This window comes from Phocoena sinus, chromosome 18, assembly GCF_008692025.1.
Source record: "Phocoena sinus isolate mPhoSin1 chromosome 18, mPhoSin1.pri, whole genome shotgun sequence".
Taxonomy (NCBI): domain Eukaryota; kingdom Metazoa; phylum Chordata; class Mammalia; order Artiodactyla; family Phocoenidae; genus Phocoena; species Phocoena sinus.
The window spans coordinates 5,524,563-5,544,636 of NC_045780.1; the positions used below are offsets into that span (position 1 = coordinate 5,524,563).

At 39.9% G+C, this 20,074-nt stretch overlaps 1 protein-coding gene across 11 annotated transcripts in view; it reads left to right on the forward strand.

Moving 5' to 3' along the window:
• Positions 1–5,780: 5,780 nt before the first annotated feature.
• Positions 5,781–20,074, forward strand: part of PAN3 (poly(A) specific ribonuclease subunit PAN3) — a 118,717-nt gene continuing 104,423 nt past the window's right edge. For 7 of the 11 annotated variants that reach the window (XR_004346620.1, XR_004346621.1, XM_032610759.1 and 4 more), the window contains exons 1-3: positions 6,026–6,560; positions 17,536–17,657; positions 18,450–18,516. Coding sequence is in view for 9 of the 11 variants with exons in the window: in XM_032610759.1 (XP_032466650.1) it covers positions 6,131–6,560; positions 17,536–17,657; positions 18,450–18,516 (619 nt within the window). In the remaining 2 variants the exon portion in view is untranslated. Of the gene's footprint in view, positions 5,908–6,025; positions 6,561–17,535; positions 17,658–18,449; positions 18,517–20,074 lie in introns of those variants that run through there. The other 4 variants (XM_032610763.1, XM_032610761.1, XM_032610764.1 and 1 more) reach the window with 2 other exon arrangements.

Sequence of the window (20,074 nt, forward strand, 5' to 3'; positions counted from 1 at the left end):
AAAAGAGCTGAAAAGTACATACGAAATCTGCTAACTAATACCAGCGACTCTGGTAAAAAACAAAAATATTAACATAGCAAGGGCAAATGTCAGATTAATCTCGATTAAGAGACGAATGGATGATACAAGTATTAAATTGCCTGTGAAGAGAAGTTGGAGCAAAAGAGGGAGCCCAATGGGAATTTAAAAACTAAAATTTTAATTACATAAGCAGGCATACATTCTTCTTGTAAAATCTGGAACATTACAGATAAAGCTAAAATGCCCTTTGATCACTACTACCAATCCCCATCCTGTTAGCAATTTAATGTTTATCTTTCCAGCTCTTTCTGTACACATTTGTACACATCCTTACAGGATATAATGATTTTTACATAAAAGGTGCTATATTCCACGTATTTACCTGCATCATGCCTTTTTCATTCAACAACAGGTCTTGGGGAATAATGGTGCATATAGGACCATTTATGAACATTTAGGTCATTTCCAATTTCACTGTTATCAACAGCGCCTCAAATGAGCATTGCACGTATGCCTCCTTGGGCATACCAGTGCTTCTTTAGGGGAGATACCAAGAGTGGCACTGTTGGGCCGGAGGGTATGGATATTCAAAACTTGTATAGATATTGCCGAATTGCCCTCCAATGTGGCTGTGTCAGTTAGCCCTCTTACCAGCAGTGTTTGTTTCTGAGACTTTTAAAAACGAGGACAAAAACATTACTGCTTCTGATTACAAGAGGTTCACAATATGAAAGAATAAATGCCTTAAAAAGTATTTCAATGTACATATTCATATCCTAAGAAGAGGGTCAAGAGAGAGAAGACACTGGATGGAGAACGACTAGATTCCTGAGGAAATGCTAGGGCAGGATCAGAGCATGAGTGAAAGGATTGGTCCTGGATGGAAGAAGGGCCCCTCTTCTGATGAGGTTTGCCGGTGTCTCCTTTCTATGGGTGTACGGAACAGAAAGGTACAAGGGTTGCGATGGGGGACTGAAGGAGGTGGACGAATTTTAAAGTATAGGGAAAATGAGAAAGCAGATGACTAGGACAATGTTTCTCAAAGCAAAACGGTTCTGAAAAAAGTGGTAAAAATTTTCGTAAATTCTGTGTAAATCCTGCTTTTATATGGATCTTCTGAAAAGTTTTTTGAGGTGCAAGTTTGATTTATGGACACGATGCTGAGATTCAATCAATACATGAAACTCCCGGCTGTGAAAACAAAATAAAAAAACCCTAAGGGCTATTTTTTCAACCAGCCCTGGGGAAGCTACTTGATAGTCGGATGCCGGTTTCAGAAAGTTTCACCATTCTTTCCACCCTCTGCTCCTCTTTCCTCCAGAAGGAAGTTGATCCTAGTGAGTTCAGCCCACGCATTAAACAGGAAACAATAAAAAATGTATAGAATTCATATTTTCCTAAAGGGAACTTAAAAACTTCTGCTACAGGACTTCCCTGGTGGCGCAGTGGTTGGGAGTCTGCCTGCCGATGCAGGGGACGCGGGTTCGTGCCCCGGTCCGGGAGGATCCCACGTGCCGCAGAGCGGCTGGGCCCGTGAGCCATGGCCGCTGAGCCTGCGCGTCCGGAGCCTGTGCTCCGCAACGGGAGAGGCCACAACAGTGAGAGGCCCGCGTACAGCAAAAAAACAAAAAAAACTGCTGCTACATGTTATGTACAAAACTGGTTTATGCCACATTAACAGAGAATCACAAGTTCGGTTTTGGTACTTTTTGTTCCTCTTTGTATTCAGTTGTATAGTAGTTCCAAATTCAAAACGAGAAAAGCTGTTCTGTATCAAACCTCTAAGCAATAAATGTTCTATTTTAAAAACGGCAGGTTGCCGGTCCAAAAAATTAAAAAATCCTGCTTTTCAATAATTACAACATATCAACATATTAAAGACTCTGAAAAAGACTTCAAGTTGTTTGAGTTTCTCAAACTTTCTCAATAACAGAACTTTTTCCTTTGTGTAATATCAATTAACATGCTGTTAAACCAGTCTTCCATGAAATATATTTTGAGAAACACTGGACTAGTGAAAATTTAAAGAAACGGCCAACAACAAATGTCCAGCTTGTCTTCACAAAATTAATTTATTGAAAACAAAATGAAACCAAAAATACAGAGAACAATTTAACAAACAACCATGTACTCACTCCATAGAAGGAAAAAGTTACGATTAAATTACAATAAAGTTTATTTATTTATGGCTGTGTTGGGTCTTCGTTGCTGTGCGCGGCAAACAGGGGCTACTCTTCATTGTGGTTTGCGGGCTTCTCATTGCGGCGGCTTCTCTTGTTGCAGAGCACGGGCTCTCGGCGTGTGGGCTTCAGTAGTTGTGGCATGTGGGCTCAGTAGTTGTGGCATGCGGGCTCTAGAGCGCAGGCTCAGTAGTTGTGGCGCATGGGCTTAGCTGCTCCGCGGCATGTGGGATCTTTCCTGACCAGGGCTCGAACCCGTGTCCCCTGCATCGGCAGGCGGATTCTTAACCACTGCGCCACCAGGGAAGCCCCTACAATGAAGTTTTAATGCTTATTTTCTATTATAGAAATAATATATGTTCATGATACAGATTTGGGAAGTAGAGGAAACATAGGAAGAACCTACTCTGTCATCTTGTCATCTTAGCAAAACCACTGTTAATGTTTGAGACAGATACTTTAATCTTTATTTCTCTTAGGCTTTTTATTGTTTACATCATCACAATAAAACAGCACATACAATTTTGTATCATGTTAAATACTTACACTGCATCATAAGCACTGTTGCACAGTTCACGGCTTTTTAATGGCTGCATAATATTCTCTGTGAATAGTGCACTGTTTAACCTTTCCCTTCGGTTTTAGAATTTAGGCTGTTTGCAACTTTTCTTGTTTGGCTTTCATAAGTCATACTGTAACAAGTACATTGTAGCATAAAACTTGTTATTTATGGCTACCTTCTAGGATTTGTTTGCCAAATAAAACAAGAATAGTTCAAAGGTGATGCACATTCTCAAGGCTCCTGAGGAGACACTGCTAACTTGCTTTGAGGGTGCAGGGCGGGGGGCGGCTGAGGCAGTACCATCAGTGCTGTACTAAAGAGCCTGTTGGCTCTGTTGCCCCGATTCATTGTAGGTTTCATTTTGTTAGCACTGCTCCATTTTTTCCACTGATGGAGATTTGCAAATCCTAATCTGTCCCTTATCACACTGCCTGTGTCCACTGGTTTTGCAACAACACACTGCAGATCTGCTATTCTTCATCTAGGCAGTAGAAAACATTGTTTTCATTAAAAGTAGGTTAAGGACAGAGTTCAAAGCAGGACAGTAAAGACCATGCTGACATGCGTCAATTTATTAATACTCTTTGGATATTGTTCAAGGAGCTCCAAGGCCAGCTTTATCAACATTTTGATCGACTAATCAAAGAGTACTAAAGTCACCTAACTATAGTAGGATCTTAGCCTACGTTTCTCCATCTTGTTCACAGGGATTTAATAGAAAACTTTGTCAAATGTGGTACTGAAGGATGACTTACTTTATCTTTGGCATTTCTCTCATGATTCTGGTAACTCTTGAGGACGAAGGCCGTATCTTACACATTTCTCATAGCAGAGCCTAGCACAGAACTTGCTTGGTACATAATACACAGTAGATTCTCAATAAAGGTTTGCTGGAATGATATGCTTAATTTGTCGTGAACTTAATGAATCTGTTGTCTCACCACAGACACCACTTTCCTTTCCAAGTCATCCAGAGACACATACGCTTATTTTAGAAATGGTATGCGTAATGGGAGGAGCACATGTTTTGTGATTAGTAGGCCTGAGTTCAGGTCCTGGCTTTGCAAGGATAAGCTGGTAACTCTGTGTAACTCTAGGCCTTAAGTTTGTTCATCTATAAAATGGTGATAACCCACCTTCTTTACTTTCCTCATAGGGTTCTTATGAGAATCAAAAGGGACATCTGATCATGTTATTAGTTGACTTTTTAAAACCTTGTGATAACTTTCTATTGCCCCCAAGAAAAAATTTAATCCTTTAACATGCTTTTCAAGGATTTCGTGATATGGTCCTCCACTGTCACCATTCTAACAATCTAAGCTCTTTTTCACCTCAAGGCCTTTTGCACAAGCTGTCTGCTTTGCCTGGAAGGCTCTTTCCTGCACTCTTACATGCTGACTACTAGTAGCAGCAATACTACTAATAGTGATAGCTACAACCTACTGAATCCTTACTAAGCATGGGATACTTTATATGCATTATTAGTTTCTACTTTACCAAGTAGGTAGTATTCTTACCTGGCTTACAGACAAGGCACAGAGAAGTGAAACAACTTACCTAGAGTAACACAGCTCTTAAGTGTCGCCACTGGGTTACAAACTCAGATCTGTCTGAATTCAAAGCAGATGTTCTCAAGTCCTGCTATTAAGCTATCAGCTTTCTCCAGGAAGCCAACATCTTTAATATCCTCTAATAGCTAGTGTGACAAGGTTAGCACCTAAGACACTCATTTGTGATGGCCTGTGTACCATGTGTCTCCCCAAGGAGAGAATAAACAAGCCATCTGAACTCAGACAAGACTGCATTTTGTTTTCTTTTGGTTCCCCAGCTCTGAGCTCAGTTCCTGGTACACGTGATGGGCATTAATAAACATTGGTTGAGTAAATATACATGTGGAAATATTTTTAAACAGAAAGACACAATACAACGTTATTACTACTTCGAATTTAGCAAAGGAACGTCACCAGGCTTACCGGTTTGTGGTCTATGGAATCCACTTTCCCCCTTTCTGCAGTGTGGTACACTTGCTTCTATCCGTTCTTCTGTGACCTCTTCCGTTTGCCACAGTTCCTCAAATTCTGCCAACGAACACCCCCCCTTCCAATTGCCTTTTGAGAAGACCTTTCGCAGAGGAGAAAAACTAAAACGTTAAAGTTATTTTCCCTTCATAGCAACTCCTTAAAATTCCTTAAAACTTTTTTTTTTTTTTTAAATAAATACAGCTGAGCATAACATCAGCGATCGGTGAGGGAAAAAAACTCTTTTAAAAATGAATTTCGAGTCAAGACTAGGCCGATTGGAGAAAAGAAACCCAGCGCGATTTTAAGGGAAACCTTCTGGTGCTGCCTAGGCAGCGGTGTCCCCAGGTGGCATCTCATTGTTCATAATATTTTACTGAAGGCTTTCAGTAATATAAATAGAGAAAACAGGTGCTGCACTCAGCTGGGGGTTTGCCCAAATCAACCTTCTCAGATTCGATTTTTGGAATAAAAGGCCCAGGAGTTTTTAGGCAACCAGTCCCGTAGTTCTCATCACCCTCAGCGGGAAGGAAAAAGAAGAGGGAGGGGAAAAAGCGAGGGTGCGGAAGCGTGGCGAACAGACAGAGCTACTCTCCCAGCAGAGCAAGGGCTTGGGCTCCGGCCCCAGGTGTGGCCCCTCAAAATGACAATCACATTCTGTAAATTTCGTCAATTAAAAAATGACGCCTGGCTTTATAAACAAGAGGAATACGAAAAAGGGAGGGCATTCGCCTCGTGAGAACTTCCCGAGCCGGCTCGGCGTCGGGGAGCGCCGCCGCGGTCCGCCCGTCCAACCGCCACCGGCTCTCGGATGCCCAGGGGGCCCGACGCCAGGCCAGGCTAGCCCTCGCGCTCCCGCTACCCACAAGTCCCTGCGCCTCGAGGCGCAGGCGCACCGGCGACGGCCGTCTCAGGAAGAGGAAAATGGAATAAACAACTCGGAGGAACCAGAGCGCGAGAGAGCGAGTGGAGGCAGAATTTAAAAATAAACCGGCCCCTCCGCCCTCCCCGCCCGTTCGCCGCCGCCGCTCCCCCTCCCCGAGCCCGCGTCCTCGAAGTCCCCGTCCGGGCCCGCGCGCCCACCCCGTCGTCCCGCGCGGCCCCTTTAAGAAAAGAGAACGAGAGAGTGAGTGAGAGAGAATCCCAACTCTCCCCCTCCCCTCCCCTCCTTCCTACCCCCTCCTCCCTCCCCTCCCCCCTCTCCCCGGGCGGCTCCGGCTCCCGCAGCGGGACAGACCCACCCGCCCAGGCTTTTCTCCGGCACCGGCAGCGTCTTCTTTCCCTCCCCGGTCTATGGTGGCGGCGGCGGCTCCTCGGGCGGCAGCGGAAGACGAGGCTGCAGCGTTGCCATGAACAGTGGCGGCGGCCTCCCGCCCCCCTCGGCCGCCGCCTCCTCTTCCTCCTCCTCGCTGGCGGCGGCAGTGGCGGTGGTGGCCCCGCCTGGGGTCGGGGGTGTCCCCGGCGGGGCGGCGGCGGGAGTGAAGCTGAAGTACTGCCGCTACTACGCCAAGGATAAGACTTGCTTCTACGGGGAGGAGTGTCAGTTCCTGCATGAGGACCCAGCCGCCGGAGCTGCCCCGGGCCTCGGCCTCCATAGCAACAGCGTCCCCCTGGCTCTGGCGGGCGCGCCCGTGGCCGGCTTTCCGCCCGGAGCGGTCCCGGGCGGGGGAGCCGGGCCGCCCCCGGGGCCCAAAAAGCCGGACCTTGGGGGCCCGGTGGCAGGAGCCGCGGCCGGTGGAGGAGGCGGCAGCGGGGTCCTCGACGGACCGCGGCTGGCAAGTGAGTGTGGTCCGGGCTAAGAGGGCGGCGTCGGCCTCGGGACGGCGGCGGAGGGAAGGCCCGGGGCCGGACGAGGCTCTGCGACCGAGCCCGGCCCGCGGGTCCCCCCCTTCGCCTCCCTCGGCGCTCTGAGAGGCCTAGGCCAGGCCCGAGCCCTCCTTCCGTCTTCCTGCTTCCCCTCCCCACAGCCTTCGGCGAGCCCGGGAGCAAGGGGAGGCTGGCTTCCTGGGAACGTGGGTGGTGGACGGGGGTGGTGGAGTGGGGGCGGGGAGGAAGGGGGATGGGTTGTGGCGTGCGGTGTGCGGGAAAGGGGGTGTCGTTTCCGGGGGTGTGGAAAGGGGCTGGGTTTGCGGGCACACGTGTTCTGCGTGCCCGTGTGGAGTGGAGTCGGCCGAGGGTTGAGGTCGCCGGGTGGGTGTGTGTGGGTCGGGGGCGGGATGGGAGGGCGGGCTCTGAGGCTTCGTGCAGTGGGTTGAACGAGCGGAAAAAGTTTGTGCAAGGCTTCTGGGAGAAAGGTTTTCCAGGCAGGAAATGCTTTCTAAGGATGAAGAGCGAACGGACAGCCGCGTTTATCGTGTGCTGAGGTTGAGTCGGGAGTTGCGAGTAGGGATTTCACAGGACTTGCATTTCAGCATGGTTTTCCTGAAAGCTGGCAGACGTTTGCAGGGTGTCACTGGGGATCTCGTCTTCTACTGCTTTGTACCAAGCGAACCCTTAGCGTGGAGCCTTGAAAGCGTGTCCTGTGCAGCGCACCTTTGTGTGCGACTGAGCATTTGGATGCGGATATCTTAGGACTGTTGCATTGTTTTTACTTTCTGTCATTATCTGTTGCCTTGCAACTTTTGAGCCGTTAATGAGTGGAGTTTGAAGTTCTAGTAAGTGTGAGTGTAATCTGTTTTACAGAATGTTGCCCTTAAGGAAAAAGTAGAGGTGCCAGATTTTCCTTTTTTGTTTTTGAGTTTGTTGAGCATTTCTAAACCAAATGGGAAAGTCCTACTTTCTTGGGAATTCTAAACTGATTTCAGATCTGAAAATCATTTGATAGGCTACTTAACTTGAATGTCAGAACATTGTTGTAGTATCCTTTTTTTTTTATTAAACTGTAAACGGACTATGTACTTGTCTTGATGCTTTAGCAGTTACTTGCTCTATGAGGACTATAAGTGTCTTCCCAGAGATACGTGTGTGTGTCAAAGATTGTTTCTTTTGCTGCAATAGGCTTTACTTTAGTGCAGATATATTTGGTGAGGGTGGTATGCTAAGAAGATTAATTTGTAACTTAAAATGTTTTGTCAAAATGGTTACTTGATTGGTGGAATTTTATCACTTTGGAGCAGCAGCTTTGCATTTTCAAGGTAAACTTGCTGTATGTCTTGAGTTACGGCTCAAATTAATTCGAATTATGTTTGATTAGTAAGCAATGAAACTGAACAGTATTTGTTACTTACAGGAAGAGACACTTTCAAAAATGCAGGTATTTGATTTAATATGTGATATTTCTAGGATCTTCCGATACACAGAGGTAGTAGATTTGGGACATGAAAGATAGGACAGGCTGTAAACAGGTGGAAACAGGAAGGTGGAGGGGAAACACTAGCAGTGACTCAAAGTTGGGGATCATTTCATATCTCAGGAACAGAAAGGAATTGGGATATAGGGTCTTGAGAGGACACAGTTAGTGCTAAGAAGGCATTTTAAAGTTAACGTTTAGTCATTTAACAGTTATTTGATTAAGTAGCTGTATTATGTAGTTGGATTCTGTAGGGCTTGCTTTAACTTAACTGGGTGAAGCCTAAGGCTCTTCTTTTCTGCTGTAGGCTTCTTGGTAACTCAGTGGTACAGGTTGTGACTCCTTTTGGATGAGATAAAATTGCCTCTTATCAATGAGTGGCAAGTCAAGTTGTTCAGGAATCAGGGAAGAGGATTGTGTCGGTGATTTAATGGCTGCTTTGAATTTGTACACTTTATTGTTTAATTTTTAGTCTACTGTCTACATTTTACTGTGTTCTTATACTGTATCTTTTGAGACACTTGTTAATTAAGTGTATGAAGCAGTTAAACTGGACAACACACTCTAAGAGGTGTTGCTATAAGGAGAAATTTATATTTTGTTAGTTACTGACCTGATCATGTAGAGTCACTGACACAATTTTATTTTGCTTTTATTGTTTTCTTTGCTGTTCTTTAAATGTAAGAATGTAGAGTATTTCTTTAGCTGAGAGGTCAAACAGATCTGCTCTGATAAGCTGGGTCTGCCTGCAGAAATACTTAGGGCTCCTTGGGTATCTTCTCTGTGTGTGTGTGTGTGTGTGTGTGTGTGTGTGTGTGTGTGTTTTAAAAGTTTTTTTTAAATTGAGGTGTGCATACCTAGGGAAGAGTATACAAATCATAAGTTTTGGAATTTTCACAAGATGAACACATAGTGTATAACAGTACTCAGATCAAGAAATAGAACATAATCAATACCTTCCAGAAGTTTTGCTCTTCTTGCCCTTTGCCAGTCACTCCCCTTTCCCAGAGGTAACTACTTGTTTCAGGCACTACCTTATAACATTGTAGATTCATTTTTCATGCTTTTTTGAGCTTTATAGGAATGGCATCAGGTAGTATGTACTCTTTTTGTGGGCTTATTTCTTTCAGCATATTTATAAGATCCATTCATGTTATATAGGAACAGCCTCTTAGTCCCATTCTTGTGTAGTGTTACATTGTATGAATATACCACATTTTATTTTCTCATTTTACTGTTAGTGGGCAATGGAATGTTGCCAATTTTTGTCTATTAAGAAGAGCACGGTTTTGAACACCCTTGAACATGTGTTTTGGTTCAAGTCTACGAATTTATGTTGAATTACGTGGGAGTGGAATTGCAGGCTTGTAATAGGGCATGCAGATGTTCAGCTTTAAGTAGATGACTTCAGTTTTCTTAAGGGATTGTACCACATTTACATTCCCTCTACAAGAGTAGGAGAGTTCCAGTTGCTTCACATTCTCCCCAACACTTGTTGTTCCATCTTATACTTTTAGGCATTTTGGTGGCAAATCTTATGTTTTTAATTTGCATGTGTGAGGATTGTAATTGAATTAGTTGACAACATTTAAAAAAACAGAAGGTTTAACATTGAAATACAGATTTCTGGCTTCCTTTGAAGGGCGGCTCTTTTGTATATTGGAGTTAGGTCTTTGGTGGGGCAAGACTCTCCATTTTGCCTTATTACTGACTGGGTGACTTTTCTATGCCTGGCTCCTCTTGGCATTTGAGTTTTTGACCCTTGCTTTAGTACTTCACATTTGCAGAATTGTTTTGTTAGTGTTTCACATTCTGTTAAAACTTTAGAGGTACATGCAAGAAGAAAATTTTATCCTTATTTTGTAAGCATTGGAAAACTGAAGCAGAAAGGCTTTTTCTTCTCTGTATGGTGTTTCAATCTTGTGGTGGTTCAATCTTGTAAAGGAACTATACTTTCTTTTGTTGCTTACTTTTTATCTATACAGAGTAGTACATTTTCTCACTTCAAGCTCTTCTGTTGATGTGGCAGTGTGGTAGTAAACATGTTCTGGCATTCAGGATTGTTTGGGAAATAACAGTTTATTTTTTTTAAAAAGCATTTACTTTAAGTTTTTGACATTTCTTATTTCTTTTGGACCTGGGATCTTTGAAGGCTTAAATGTGGTTTGATTTGAGTTCAACTGAATTATTGATTCTTGATATTTTAAAGATGTAATTCTAATATTTTCAACCAGCTAGACTTTTCATCTTCAAGGTGCTCAGTTTTTAGCAGCTAAACTGTTATACCAATATTTGTATTTCATGCACAGTACTTATAATTTGAAACCCAATAGATTTGTTTATTTTACCACAGTAGACTTATTTTTAGTTCTACTAATTTAGTTAGTAATGAAGCCTTTGTCATAAGGCACATCTAAGATGGGCCTGGCTCTCTTATCTACTAGCGTTGTGATCTTGGGCAAATGTTTAACCTTTAAGCCTCAGTTTTTCTCATTTAAAAAAATGGAGGTAGTAATAATACCTACTTAAGAGTTGTGATAGGGTCGCACGTGACACTGTCAGTGCATTGCTTGGCGCGTAGTGAGGTTTCAGGCTTAGTTGCTGCTGTTATTGAATATTACTAGTAGGAAGTCTACAATTAGCCTGTACATTTCCTTACCTCCCAGTTTTTGAGAGTATATTTTCAAGACCAGTAAAATAGCTACAGATTATTGAACTGCGGTTGTCTGTCCAAATGAAAGAAAGCAGGGGATAACTTGAAGTTCATATACAGACTTTGGAGTGTATGATAACGTGTATGGTGAAACTGTTTTTGTTTAAGCCAGGATTATACTTTTCATCCCACAAACCCGAATCAGCTAACAGAAAAGTGAGTACTGGGAATTTGCCATTAGGATAGCTGGTATAGATTTAAACATTTTTATTTGACAATACACAAAGTAGACAACAAAGACTACCATTCAGTTCACTCCTTTAATATTGTGCTTGTGAAGTGGCAGGTTTTGATCTGGGTGATAGGAATACAACATTGAATGAAACAAAAGTCTGCCCTAATGGAGGCTACATTCTAGTGGGGAGTACAGACACGTGTATAAGATAAAGTCAGATCTTGAGAAGTTTTATGAGGAGGGCTTAGAGCTTTATGAGGAGTACTCAACAAGGGTTGTCCTAAAGTTAAGTCTAGCTAAGAGTCAGTTAACAAGTAAAAGACCGCTTTGCATGGAAGTGCATTTGAAATGACTCTAAAGAAGATATGTGATTGCCAAAACAAAACAATATCTTCCTATTTTTGCCCTTTTATAGGATTTTTCTGTTTTTAAATTAACTTTCTATTTTGAGATAATTGTAGAGTCACATGCAGTTGTAAGAAATAATACAGAAAGAGCTTTTTGTCCCATCACTGTTTCCCCCAGTGGTAATACCTTTCATAGCTGTAGTACAGTGTCACAACCACATTGATTGATACAATCCACTTACCTTATTCAGATTTTCTGAGTCTTATTTGTACTTGTGTGTGCACACGTGTGTATATTTAGTTCTGTGGAGTGTTATCGTGTGTATGTTTTGTGCCTGCCAACACAGTCAAGACATAGAACAGCTCTGTCACCCTCAAGTGGCCCTTTTGTAACTCTCCCTACCAATCCCTGGCAACCACTAATTTGCTCTCCATTTCTGTAATTTTGTCATTTCAAGAATGTTCTATAGGGCGGGGTGGGGGTGGGATGAACTGGGAGATTGGGATTGACATGTATACACTGATGTGTATAAAATGGATGACTAATAAGGACCTGCTGTATAAAAAGTAAATAAAATTAAAAAAAAAAAAAAGACTCTATAGGGAATTCCCTGGTGGTCTGGTGGTTAGGACTCTGTGCTTCACTGCCGTGGCCTGAGTTCAGTCCCTGGTCCCGGAACTAAGATTCCCTCAAGCTGTGGCATGGCCCCCCCCCCCAAAAAAAAGAATGTTCTATAAATGGAATTATATAGCATGTGATCTTCTGGGATTAGGCTTTTTTTTTTTTTTTTGACTCAGAATAATTCCCTCAAGATTCAGCCAAGTTGTGTATATTGAGAGTTTTTCTTGCTGAATTTTTCTCTTTTCTTTTTAACTTGGCAGATTTATATCTATCTTTATTTTGGAGTGGCTTTCGTTTGTCTGTTTGCTTTTCTATAGGCATATGTGCTTTTGTGTACAAAGGTATGAACATTTACAGCACCTAGAAATAGTTTTTAAATCTATTTTAAGGTTGAATTTAATTTAGTTTTTAAGTTAATAAAAGCCATAAACTTTTCTGTAAAAATTTTCATTGGAACAGCAGTGTATAAAGTCAAAGTAAGCCAATCTCATCTTATTGCCCAGGGTTAATCATCATGAATAGTCTTGTGTATGTGACCTTGATTACTGCTAAGGGGCCTGTCTCCAAATACACTCACATTGGGGGTTAGGGCTTCAATATGTGAATTTTGGGGGGGAAACAGGTCAGGTCCGTAACATGGGCACGCATACACACACTCCAGTTTTAGAGCAGTATTTCTTACATTTGTTTTTCCATATTAACTTTATATTCTGTTTATAAGGTAGTTTATGAGCTGAAACTATACAAAGGAATGTGATAAAATATTTGTTTTATGTACTGTTATCATATAATTGTTAACAAATCAATACATAAAATATTTGTGTCTCCTTTCAGTATATAGGAATTATTTCTGGACTGGGGGTCCTGAGATTTTGATTTTAATACTCTCTTACAAAGTAACTTTGATCTTAGGCTAGCAGCTTAGTCCATGTGGAAATATATTTCCTTATCTGTAAATAGGAGAAAGGGGTATGGAGTACATGATGTCTAAAATTTCTTCAGCTCTAAAATGTTTCTGTGTTTTTCTAAATGTTTATGTTCTAGAAAACGAATTATTTTATGTTCAATCTTTAGAATTCATCTTGTTCCCTTCCCAACAGCTTTTAAAATCACTGACCTCTCAGCAGCTTAACTTCAGTTTAGGGGAGGACATGCTCATTTATCTTGGCTGAGTTAATTGGCATGGGGGTAATAGTCCTCTTCCGATAAAACCTCTTCCTTTTTTGATGTCTTTATTGGTATCTTGCTTTTTCTTTAAAAAACTAAAGATGTTGTACCCATTTTTCTAAAACTAGTTTTTAATTATATTTTTACTATTAAAAGTTCCAGCTTTAGAAAACTGGGAACAGTATCTTGCTTTTGGAATTAAAAACGTACTGCATGCACAGGTTAAAAACTTAAATAGCACAAAAGGGTACACAGTGAAAAATAGTCTCCCTTCTTCCTTAATTCCCTGATCCCTCTCCAAAAGACAGTCACTCTTTCCAAGTTATTATGTATCTATTCAGAAATATTCTTTGTCTGTACTATGACTCATGTTTATATTAACCTATCTGTAGCACATACTGACACACATATACACGTGTGCACACACGGAAGCCTAATGTACTTTGAATTTTTTCAGCAAACTGCATATCTTCTAGTTTCTTCCACATCCACACATAAAAATACACCTTACTCTTTTTAGTGGCTGTTTAGATTGTTTACAGTCTTTTACTATTACAAATGATGGCCCTAAGCTGTTATATCTTAATGTATTATGTATACTAATACATAAATTAACACAAAATGTACACGTATGTTAAGGAGCGTACAGTAATCTGGTTTAAACTTGTTACATTAAAAAAAAAAACTATGTAGAGGCAAGTACAGTATGATCTCACTTACATATGGAATCTTAAAAAAACCCCAAACTTGGGGCTTCCCTGGTGGCGCAGTGGTTAAGAATCTGCCTGCCAATGCAGGGGACACGGGTTAGAGCCCTGGTCCAGGAAGATCCCACATGCCATGGAGCAGCTAAGCCCGTGTGCCACAACTACTGAGCCTGCACTCTAGAGCCTGTGAGCCACAACCACTGAGCCCATGTGCCACAACTACTGAAGCCCACGCGCGTAGAGCCTGTGCTCCGCAACAAGAGAAGCCACTGCAATGAGAAGCCCGCGCACCGCAACAAAGAGTAGCCCCCGCTCACCACAACTAGAGAAAGCCCATGCGCAGCAACAAAGACCCAACGCAGCCAAAAATAAAAAAATAAATAAAAACTAAAACCCCAAACTCACAGATACAGTGGAGAACGGATTGGTGGTTGCCAGATGCAGGGGTCCAGGGGCATAAGTGAAGATAGTCAAGAGGTACAAACTTCCAGGCCTTTTATTCTCATAAAACACTGGAAAGTAGGTGTTGTCGTTTCTATTTTACAGAGGAGGAAAAAAAAAGACTTAGGTTAAATATGCTGTCAAAGATCAGTAGTTGGCAACTGGCTGAAACAGACCTTATGGGCAGTTGTATTTGCTAAAAGTTTGTGCTCATTCCGCAGTGCAGTACAGAAAAGGATGGTGTGAGTGTCTGCTGAGTGGTCGAGGAGCCCCTGTTTCTTGGGCCTGCATCCACACTGTGCTGTCAATCTAGTGTCTTTGAGTCTCATTGCCTCATCAGAAAAATGGAGGCAATAATATCATTTGCATGGGGTGTTTTATAGAAGTTGGTTGTGAAAATCTATTGTATCTTTTATCAAGTTTTAAAAATACCTACTTTAAAAAAGGGCTTAACTGTAAATAAGTGTTTATGTAAATGTGCTAGTAGAATAGGGCATACCAGAAAAATATCAGGAGTAGTCCCAAATCTCAGTTTACAGATAATTTAGATGGGTAGATAGTTCAGAAACAGGTAAGAATTTAAATGTTTAAGTAGTTGAAGACAGCAATAAGAGATCAAAGGAAAAAAATTTTGTCACATGAATGATATAAACAGTATCTTAAGAGATAGAGTTGTGTGTTAAACACAACTTGGAATAATTGGGGTATACGTTCTAGAGATAAGAGAAGAGGAAAATAACATTTATGATTACCTATGAGACAGGGTGCTAGGCATTCTGCATAGGTTACTTCACTTGAGTCCCTTTCACAACCCTGTGAGTGAGCTGGGATTGCCTTCTCTTGCAGATGAAGAAATGAAATTTAGAGGGTTTTGCTCAAGGTCATTCAGCTAGTGAATGGCAAGAGTTGGATTAGAACTGAATGACTAACTTCAAGTGTTTTGGTTTTTTTCCATTATACCTGTGTCTTGAAGAACATAGAGTTGGGGTGTGTGTGTGTGTGTGTGTGTGTGTGTGTGTGTTAGAATTGATGAAGTGTGGACCTTCAAAATATAGTGAGTTTATCATTTTGACTGGAGGAGAGAATTCAATAATGTTAGGATTATTGTAAGACCTTTTTATAGTAGGTGTATACTTTGACATTATAATCTTTGATCTTTTGGAAATATCTGTGTAAGGTACTCAGTTTTCTCCCTGCTGGATACACAGTTGTCTTAAGTCCATTTATTGAGTAATCCCATTTTTCTCCACCGATTTTAAAAAGGAGCTTTGTTGAAATATAATTTACATGCTATAAAATTCACCCATTGTAAATGTACAATTCAATTACTTTTAGTAAATTTATAGAGCTGTGCAACCATCAGGATTTTTACAAGAACTTTTAAGATACTGTTTCATTGTTTTTCATAACTTTTTGTGGAAGTTTGCAGGGTAGATGGTATGAGGCTCATTTTACAAGTCATGGTATCATCTCTACTTTATAACCATTTTGCCTAAGACATTGTGGCTAGTAAGTGGCAGAATTGAGTCTCAAACCCAGCACTTTCAGGAAATACTAGAATGATAGGTTGAGAACAGATTGTTGAGGGCTTTTTAATGTCAGACTAGGAAGTTTGGATTTCATCCCTTGGGATGAGCACTGCCAGCATCTTGTCTCTGATGTCCTAGTTGGCAGAGGAGAACCACTTAGTAGTTTCAGCTGGGCTTTTTTTTTTTATTTAAAAAAGCATGGTCTATGGAACTCCAGCCCCTCAGGCTGCTCCCAAACTTAACTACTAATAGCCTGTTGTTGACTGGGAAGCCCTATCCAATAACATAAACAGTCGATTAACATATTTTCTATGTTATATGTATTATATACTGTAGTCTTACAATAAAGTAAGCTAGAGAAAAGGAAAGGCTATTAAGATCATAAGGAAGAGAAAATACATTTTCAGTTCTGTACTGTATTGATCGATATAAATTTACATTGTATACTTACAAGGTGAACCACTTTCTGTCTGTACCTACATCACTGTTGCCTTATATGATACAAAGTGTCATATGTTTTACTAACACTAGACATCAAAAATGAAAAGATAATGTGAAAAAGAAATTCGTATTTATTTACAGGTGTCCTGCACTGATAATGAAGAAGCAGCAGTATGATTGCTTTATGGTAGCTTAGTGTAAGTGACATGGTTGCTTCACAATAGCCTGGCCTATACGCTAATAAATGAATCATTATAAAATTTTCATAGTCATATTCATTATACAGTATTGGAAGTGTTACACTTAAAGAAAAACACTTAACCTGTGATGATAGGTTATGTCACCTGTAATAGTTTCTCCAGTTCAGAGAGAGAGAGGCATACTGTACGGTAATGTAATTCTTTGAAAGCAAAGTTATAAAACAGTAAGAAAACTAACACATTAATTTTATATTAAATGTCACTCACCTTATGCCTATGTAAGGATAGAGTGGTATCCACATTTACATATATTTTATGCATTCATGACGTACGATTTCTTCATTTTTTTTGATATTTATAGGCTACGAGGTCCATCTTTGAGTTTTTCAGATTGTCACAAATCTCCAAAACTTTTTCTAATATATTTATTGAGAAAAAGTCTGCGTATAATTGGACCCATGCAGTTCAAACCTGTGTTGTTCAAGGATGAACTGTACTTACCAGGAAATAGCATCTAAAACATTGTCCATCACTTTGTTGCTATATGATGGGTTGTGTTAGTAGTTACAATGATTCTGTATTATTCTGCCGTAAAATCGACAGAAAGCTTGTCTGTATCCCTCGGCTCTATCCCATTGCTCCCACGGTAGAATTGGCTTACTGAATTATGAGTTAATATGAGACTGCTGGTCTGTTTCTTAAGATGTGTTATGAGAAACAGTCCTGAGAAACTTGTCTCTGTTTAGCATATGAAGATTCACAGGAGAAATTGCAGTGGTTTATATTCTCCTGTCCTCTTGCAAAGTTAAAGAAAAAAACTTGATGAGAAAAGTAGAAATGCAAGTGTGCTTTGTTTCTTCATGTTGTGCTTGGTGGCTCTCAGGTAACTAATATAAAATAAATAGCTATCTCTGTGGAAAAAAAAATTTCAACTTGAGCATTGTTTAACAAGTTTCTAGAGTTGAGACAGTTTTATTTGGTTCTGCCTTTTCTTATGAACAGGTAAATAAAAACAAGTGTGACAGAGATTTGAGGCTTTAAAACTTATTTGGGAACAGAGAAACTACATCAGTGTTTTGTGCTTTAAAATAATTTAAATACTTGAATTTTCCTTCTCTTTCAGTTCCTGGAATAGATGGAGGTGCTTTAACTGATACCAGCCTCACAGATTCATATTTCAGCACCAGCTTTATTGGAGTTAATGGATTTGGAAGCCCTGTAGAAACAAAGTATCCCTTGATGCAGGTATTGTTGGTATGGATTTATATGGCACTAAACACTGAAGTTTATTCCGGGGATGGAGACATCTGGAGTTTTCATTTGTTTTCACTTTTGTTGAGTGGGAGGTGGGATTTTAGGAGGTGATGATGTAGGTGGGATATAGGTGAGCCGTCTCTTGTAGGTTTGGAGTCAGGGTGAGCTTTCAAGGGTGGAGTTGGAGAATGTAGAGGATGGATAGAAAGAGACTGGTTTCACTCCTCTGTGTGTTTTGTTGAGTGTGGAATGAGGGCCTTTGAGGATCGTGAGACCATAGAGGCTGTGGAGTGTGTTAAGAAAGCGCGGGGACGTATTTAGAGAACAGAGAAGAGCCTAATTTTATAGAATCTGTGAGGTGTATGAAGGATAATATGCATTGGGAGAGAATAGTAGAGAGTGTTTATTGACTTACAGTCATTCACATCCTCTTGGATGGATACTGGAGTTTATATTTTATGGATAAGGAAACTTAGTAGTTATGTGTCTTGCTCAGGCTAAAAAGTTATGGAAGTGCAATTCAAAATAGTTCTGTGACTTTGGTTTTAAATACCTGGCTATTGAGTAAACTTTTCATTTGATGTGTTATAGAGAGTATTTCGAAGTTTCTGCATAGATGATTGTAATCCAAGCAGCAGCATTTATAGGAGGATTAGAGTGTCACTGATGTGAACGATGGATTGGAGGGGAAGACGCAAAGAGGGTCAGTCTTAACTTAATCGGTTGAATATTCTTAATTCTGTATTCCTCAAAGATATTATGTATATATATTTTATGTTTCAGAGAATGACTAATAGTAGCAGCTCCCCAAGCCTTCTAAATGACAGTGCCAAGCCATATGCAGGCCATGGTAAGACTTGGTCCCTTTTTCTCTTACAGATATATGTATTTCTGACTCTAAAAACAATATGTCCATTGTAAAAATTTTGAAAATTACAGATAGATGTAAGGAAGAATATGATCTGTTATCTTCACACTCAGAGACAACTAGTATTAAGGTTTGGATATATGTATATACATACATATACACATAATACATAATACTTTATATACATAATAATACCTGAGATTGCATTAAATATACTTTTAAATTATAACATGAGTGTTTCTAGGTCATTATAAATTGAATCCTGTTGTTTATTTTCATAATTTACTTACTTTTGTTTTTTTAAAGTCCAGTATTGGACTTATGTGTATGAATCTGTTCATATTTTGAGTTATTTCTTTTGGAAACATTCTTAGACATGGAATTACTGTTTCAAAGATTATGGACATTTTTAAGCCTTTTGATACAGAATTTCCTTTTCATATCCTAATTTAAAAATAAATGTTTCTTTTGTATCTTTCTGCATCCTATTTTTAAAAATAAATGTTCAGGAATGGTTTTTTAAAAAATATGTAACAATATTAATATTCTATATTGGTAAAATGTAAACAGTTATTTATAACGATGAGAATAAGAATTTGCATGTTGATTATTTCTGAGATAGACATTTTATGTGTGTGTATCGAATCTCTCATTACTTAGAAATTTCTTCTTTTGCTGTAGGAAAAAATAGCAACATTTTAATATTGAATAAAATTATTAGAAACTAATATGTAGCATTATAATATTTTTGGCATTCCCATAGAGTTTATATGCTGACTTTTAAATGCTATCAAAGGTAGCGTAAAGGATGAATAATACCTATTTTTATAGTCTTGAATGTATAAATTACATAAAAATCTTGTATCTTATTATTTTATTAACTTCTTTCTCTTTGCATTATTAGTTATATTAAATTAATGTTAATTCTAATGAAGGACTAGACTGTGAAAATCCATACAGAAGAAACCAGAGAAATTAAGCAGCAACTTATATGTACTGCATTATGAAGAGATTTAAGGTTCCTTTAAATGACAACATTTACTCTGTTTTCTTTAGGATTTTACAGATAATTTAATGAGAAACATAGGACTAACTAAAGCTCAGAAATGAAGACAAAAATATTTCAATGTATACCATGCATTCCTTTTCAGAAACTCTTCTGATTTGTTAAGTGAGAAACAATTTAGAGATGTACTTTTGTTTGTAACTTCTGGCCGCAGAGTAATAGAGCTTTGAACCTATAAAACCTTTGGATTTCATGTTTGTGTTTTGAAACATTTAATATTTTCATCTTTAAAAACTTAATTTACCTTATCTTTTTAGTAAGAATATCAAGTATGTGGTGATAAACTTAAAAGTATGGAATATTCTGTAGGGTAGATGGTTTTAAGGTCTTGCCTAAGTGTTAACATCCAAGTCCTATCGCTCAGAGTATGTTTGACTACTCTCCCTGCCACCCCTACTCCTTTTTATTTTTCTTATGGTTTGGTCTCAAGAACACAAACTACAGGAAGACTTCCTTCATAAACACATTCCTAAT